Source organism: Hylaeus anthracinus, unplaced genomic scaffold (assembly GCF_026225885.1).
Source record: "Hylaeus anthracinus isolate JK02 unplaced genomic scaffold, UHH_iyHylAnth1.0_haploid 11986, whole genome shotgun sequence".
NCBI lineage: Eukaryota > Metazoa > Arthropoda > Insecta > Hymenoptera > Colletidae > Hylaeus > Hylaeus anthracinus.
The window spans coordinates 1-5,584 of NW_026534334.1; the positions used below are offsets into that span (position 1 = coordinate 1).

The 5,584-nt window shown below is 50.7% G+C and overlaps 1 protein-coding gene across 1 annotated transcript; it reads left to right on the forward strand.

Annotated features, from left to right (window-relative positions):
* Positions 1–20: 20 nt before the first annotated feature.
* LOC128887432 (uncharacterized) lies at positions 21–2,193 on the forward strand. Its single transcript, XM_054143277.1, has one exon. The coding sequence runs from the start codon at positions 421–423 to the stop codon at positions 2,071–2,073; it is 1,653 nt and encodes a 550-aa protein (XP_053999252.1). The 5' UTR covers positions 21–420; the 3' UTR covers positions 2,074–2,193.
* Positions 2,194–5,584: the final 3,391 nt, after the last annotated feature.

Below are 5,584 nucleotides of genomic sequence, written 5' to 3' on the forward strand. Positions count from 1 at the left end.
CGGAAACAGTGCTTTTCAGCACTATATAAACCAAGTGCTGTTTAAAATAGTGAGCTGTGCTGTTTTTAGAAACAGAAACTAAAGTAGAAAAGGAAACTACGTGCTCGTGGTCTAAAATTTTAGACAAAATCCTCGTGGTGGACGAAATTCGCCTCCGATATACTTGAAACTCACGTTGCGTGTAGTACACTACGTTAGCTTTACAATAAGTAACATATATTTAATATAAATTCAATAGATCTCGCGTTATTTAAGTTCTTGTGCGCGTTCCATTGTTCCGAGGCGTCGTCCTTTGTTCGTGGGTTTTCCCCGCGCGTGGGGTGACGTCAGCGGCTTGGGCGTTGGCCGACCGACTGCGCGCGCGCAGGCAACGACGCGGCAAATTCGAACGCGCTAGACAGCGCACGGCTGCCATATAGAATGAGCGATACAGAGGATCAGCCCTTTATAAAACCTCCTATTGAAAGGAAGAAAGAAAAAAGGAAAAAGAAGAAACAGGTCTCTGACAGAAGTGACGAGAGCTGTGCCAGCACTATGGAAGTGTGCACCATAGCTACAAAGGACAGCATCACCCCTTCCCCCTTATCGACGAAAAAAATGGCCCAACGAAAACGCCCTTGGCGCCCAACGGACGAGGACGAGTCCTCGGATTCGTGTGACCCGGAAACGGACGCCAGCGTTAAAGCACGTACTGTAGCCTCAAAAAAATGCCGCCCAAAATCTGATGACGAGCCGAAAGCGGTAAGTATGAATAGCAAACCCACTCCTAAAATTAGCTCTATTAATGTGCATGCAGCCCAACCTTCTACGCCTACCAAACCCATCACTACCGCGGATCCTACTCCCACCGAGGCTTACTCCAACAAGGCCACGACTCTAGTGGATGAGGTGTTGAAGTACTGCCTCGATGAGAGTAAAAAGATCGGCAAGGTACAAACCACCTTCATTATGGAGCGCGTCTCGGACCTAAATAGAATTGTAACGCGCCTTGCCCTTAGAAATAATTTTCTTTCTGGCGCTCTTCAAGCGCTCCAGTCTTCCCCCCAACTAGGCTCCCAAACTGGCCGCGCGTCTCAGCCAATCATGGCTACCGCTCCCCCCACCGCGACTGCTCCCCCCTCCACCGCGAGTCTCTCGTACGCCAGCATAGCTGGCAGAAACCTCGCCGCGCAACGACGCAGCGCCGCTACCCTCCAGTACGCTGGGCTCCCCACCACTAGTACCCGCGCTACCCCCACCCCAATGCGTTTTCTTGCGCCCAACGGCGTCCTCCCCACCAAGTCCCGCGCGTTTACCGAGCAGGTAATCGCGGCCGCGCAATCTGCTCCTGCACGACATTGTGTGGTCATCCGCCCCGAAAATCCCGTGGACTGCGACAGCGCAGCCACCAAAAAGCTCGTGTTTAAAAACGTTGACCTGCGCAAAGCACAAGTCGGTATAAATTCCGTCCGTCCGACCAAAGACGGCGGAATAATAATAGAAACGCCAAACGCCAAGGACTTAAAACTATTCTCCGAAAACGCTGAACTTAGAAAGGCAGGCCTTAGTGTTGCACCACCAAAAACTGACCTTCCAAGGGTCATAGTATACGATATCCCCAAGGACTTAGATGCCCCTGAAATCGCGGATCATATTCGAGCCCAAAATCTTGCTTCATCACCAACATTAGACAAGGCTGTATTACGCCCACTATTCAAGGTAGGACGTAAAGATAAAGAAGGCAACGACTGGGTCGTAGAAGTGTCCAGCCCAATACGCGAGTCCCTCCTCCCCCGCGGTAAGATATACGTGTCGTACTCGCATTGCCGAGTTGCCGACTACCTAGTCGCGACTAGGTGTTTTAAGTGTCAGAAATACGGTCACGTTGACAAGTATTGTAAGTCCAAGGACACAGTATGCGCCTTCTGCGCCAAAACTGGCCACTCCAATAAGGAGTGCCCAAATAGGGAAAAAAATCCAACGTGCTCGAATTGTAAAGCGCGCCAACTATCCCACAATCACTCAGCAGGCAACAGGAACTGTCCCTCGCGTTCATCTGCCCTCCTCCAAAAGGCCTCGCGGATTAAATATTAATGGAACGGTACTCCACACGTTTCGGATCGCGCCCCTCTCGTACACCCTCCCCCCAAAATTCAACACAAAATCAACACACTACCGGTAATACACGAATCCTAAAAATTGTGCAGATTAACATGCGGCGATCCCGGTTGGTGACAGCTGAGACCTCTCATATGTTAAACACCGGAGGAGTCGATGTTATTCTTGCACAAGAACCCTTTAACATCATTGGAAGGATTACCGGCTTCGGCTCCCAGAGTGTCGTGATTCACGGCGCCCCGCGTGGCGAAAATTGTCAGGCTGCCATAATCGTAAAGGGCTCTACCTTTACGATTCTAAAATTAGCTCATCTCTCCGATACACACACCACGTGCACCGAAATCTCCGGCCCTTTTGGCCACATATATCTAGTCAGCGGCTACTTCCAGCACGCTGATTCCATAGAAACCGGACTCGCGGCGATTCAGAAAATACTCGACTCCCTACGTGGAAAACCCATAATTTTTGGCATCGATGCCAACGCGCGTTCCCCATTGTGGGACAATTTACCACCACCCACTAATTCGCGCAGCCGTCGCTGTCGCGCATACACACGCGGCCGTATCCTAGAAAGATTCATCCTGCAGAATAATCTGAGGATAATAAACACACCGGGACAGACTCCCACTTTTCGAAACCATATGGGCTCATCGAACATCGACGTAACGCTCCGCACGGTAGAAACGGATCATCTAACATTCTCCTGGAAAGTCCTTGATGGCCGGACCTCTAGCGATCACAATGCCATCCTGCTTGTAATAAGCAGCAGTTCCAGTCTCCCAAACGTTCAGCCCCTTCAGGGCAGATTCGTATGCCATAGAGCCAATTGGGAGCGTTTTAGGGGGGAATTCTCAAGAATTCTCACCGAGAACGCCCCCATTCTTGAATTCGATTCACGCGACGACGTCCAGGCAGCCATTACCCACTTGGAAAATGCTATACTGGGCGCGTCGATGCTCTCCATCCCCAGGAAGAAATGGTTCCCTAGAGCCGTTCCTGGGTGGACTCCAGAATTAACACGACTAAAGCGGACAGTAAATCGACTTCGGCGAGCCTTTCAACGCGAACGGGACCCTGAAATGAGACAAGACAAATATCAAACATACTCTCGGTCGTTCAAAGAGTATCGAAGGCTCTTCCGCTTTTCCGCTAGGAACGGCTGGAGGAAACTCGTGACTCGGATAGGCCTCGAGAATCCTTGGTCAACCCCCTACAGAACAGCTTTCGGGAAACATATCCTACCCGCACTTCTGTCCTCAATTTGCCAACAGGACACTCACACTGACAATTGGCTAGACAGTGCTAACGCTCTGCTAGCCGCCTTAAGCCCAGACGACACTGCTCCGGATGGCGAGTCACACGCAAACACTCGCCACGACTATAGTCTCTCAATCCAAACACAGGATGCCCCTGATTTTGACATCGTAGTGTTATGCCGCATTATAAGGAATCTCGGGAACAGACGCTCCCCAGGTCCCGAAGGCATAGAAGTCCCAGCCTTAAAGATGGCCTTCAGCCAAACCCCAGCCCTCTTTCTAAAAATCTTTAATGGCTGTCTGAAACATGGCTTGTTCTCAACCACGTGGAAAACTGGAAGAATTAGGGCCCTCCTCAAGGGACCTGACAAACCGGAATCAGACCCTGCCTCCTATCGCCCAATATGTCTTCTCCCTGTTTTAGGGAAAGTCATGGAAAAGCTCATCGTCACGAGCCTTAACAATGTTATTTACTCTTCCGAGTTTGCCTCCCCAGCCCAGTTCGGCTTTAAGCACGGCAGCGGGACGGACGATGCTCTGTATGAGCTGCAGAGAATTGTTCAGTCCTGCACGTCCAAGCACGCGATTGCGCTCTCCTTTGATATCAAGGGAGCGTTCGATAACGTGTGGTGGCCCGCCGTCACGGCCGAACTCCGAAACCGCCGCTGCCCCAGTAACATATACAACGTGATCCTCGACTACTTTCGGGACCGCAAGGTGATCCTCCAATCTGAGCACCAAACTGCCACCAAAACCATCACTAAAGGATGCCCACAAGGATCGGTCCTCGGGCCCTCCATTTGGATCATTCTTTTTGACACACTTTTACGCGAAATCAGAACAATCGATCGCACACACGCCGTTGCCTACGCCGATGACCTGATGGTTATCGTAGAGGGGAACTCTCGTAGTTACCTTGAAGCGACGGCCGATAGGGTCATCGGGGTGGTCCACGGTTGGTGTAGCAATTGTAAACTATCCCTATCTCCGCACAAAACACTCATGTTGCGTGTAAGAGGTAGCTTGGATCTTCGTAGACCGCCAGCTATCTTTATACAGAACGCTGGACTTCGCTTCGCTGGAAGCCTAAGATACCTTGGTGTGGTGTACGGACACTCCCTGGGAGTGTCCGAACACGTTACCTATATCGCGGGCCACGCGAAAGAGAGGTTCAGCTGCATCTCCGCGTTAGTTGGATCCAAGTGGGGATACGGCTTTCAAAATCGTTCCTTGCTGTATAAAAGCATCTTCCTTCCAATAGCCACCTACGGTGCGATTGGCTGGGCTCACAAGCTCACCCAAAAGCACATCTCCATGCTCCTCAGTGCGCAGCGATTTGCCCTTCTCAGGGTAAGCGCTGCGTATCGAACAACCTCCACAGACGCACTCTGCGTCCTGACTAACCAAATTCCAATAGACCTATTCCTAATAGAAAAACGCTACCGTTTCCTCGTTCGTAAAAACATTCCCTTCACCTACCGCGAAATTCAGTTTGACCCTACTACCCATGATAATTCAAACCACCACAAAAGGGAAACTCTCGTAGCCCTTCGCGTTAGTACTCTCGAAACTTGGCAGAATAGATGGTCTTCGTCGACCAAGGGTCGAACAACCTTTCAGTTCTTTCCAGATTTGGTCGAACGAGCCGCCAGCCACGTAACAATCACCCACTACACGTCCCAATTTCTCACCGGTCACGGGAATTTCCGAGAGAAGCTACACTATTTAGGTCTAGCTGAATCTCCGGAATGTTCCTGCGGTGAAGGTCCTGAGTCTTCTACTCACGTTCTTCTCTCATGTCCTCTTTATGAAGTGGAGAGGGCACCTCTAAAACAGGCAGTTAGGGGAATGGGTCTTTCATGGCCTCCTCCTCTACGGATGCTAACTAAAGACGAACTATGCATGCAGTTCAACATATTCGCCCGAACAGTGCTCCAGAATAAAGAGACCCAGTCAGTCAACGCCGACTGACTGAACCCAACAATAGTTTAGATTTTTCTTCTTTTCTAATCTTTTATTTCATCTCGAGACGCGCTCCATTGTTCCGACGCCTCGCCCCAAATAAAACACACTTTTGCATGTCATTTCAGCATCGTGCATGCTATGCGTACAATGGTTTTGCAGAACCATGAGGGTGGCGTCTGCTGTCGTCGCGGTCGTGTCATGGTCCTCGGACCAAGAGACGGGCGTGACGTGTGCAGCTGTCTCCCGAAAATGGTCCACCCGAGTCC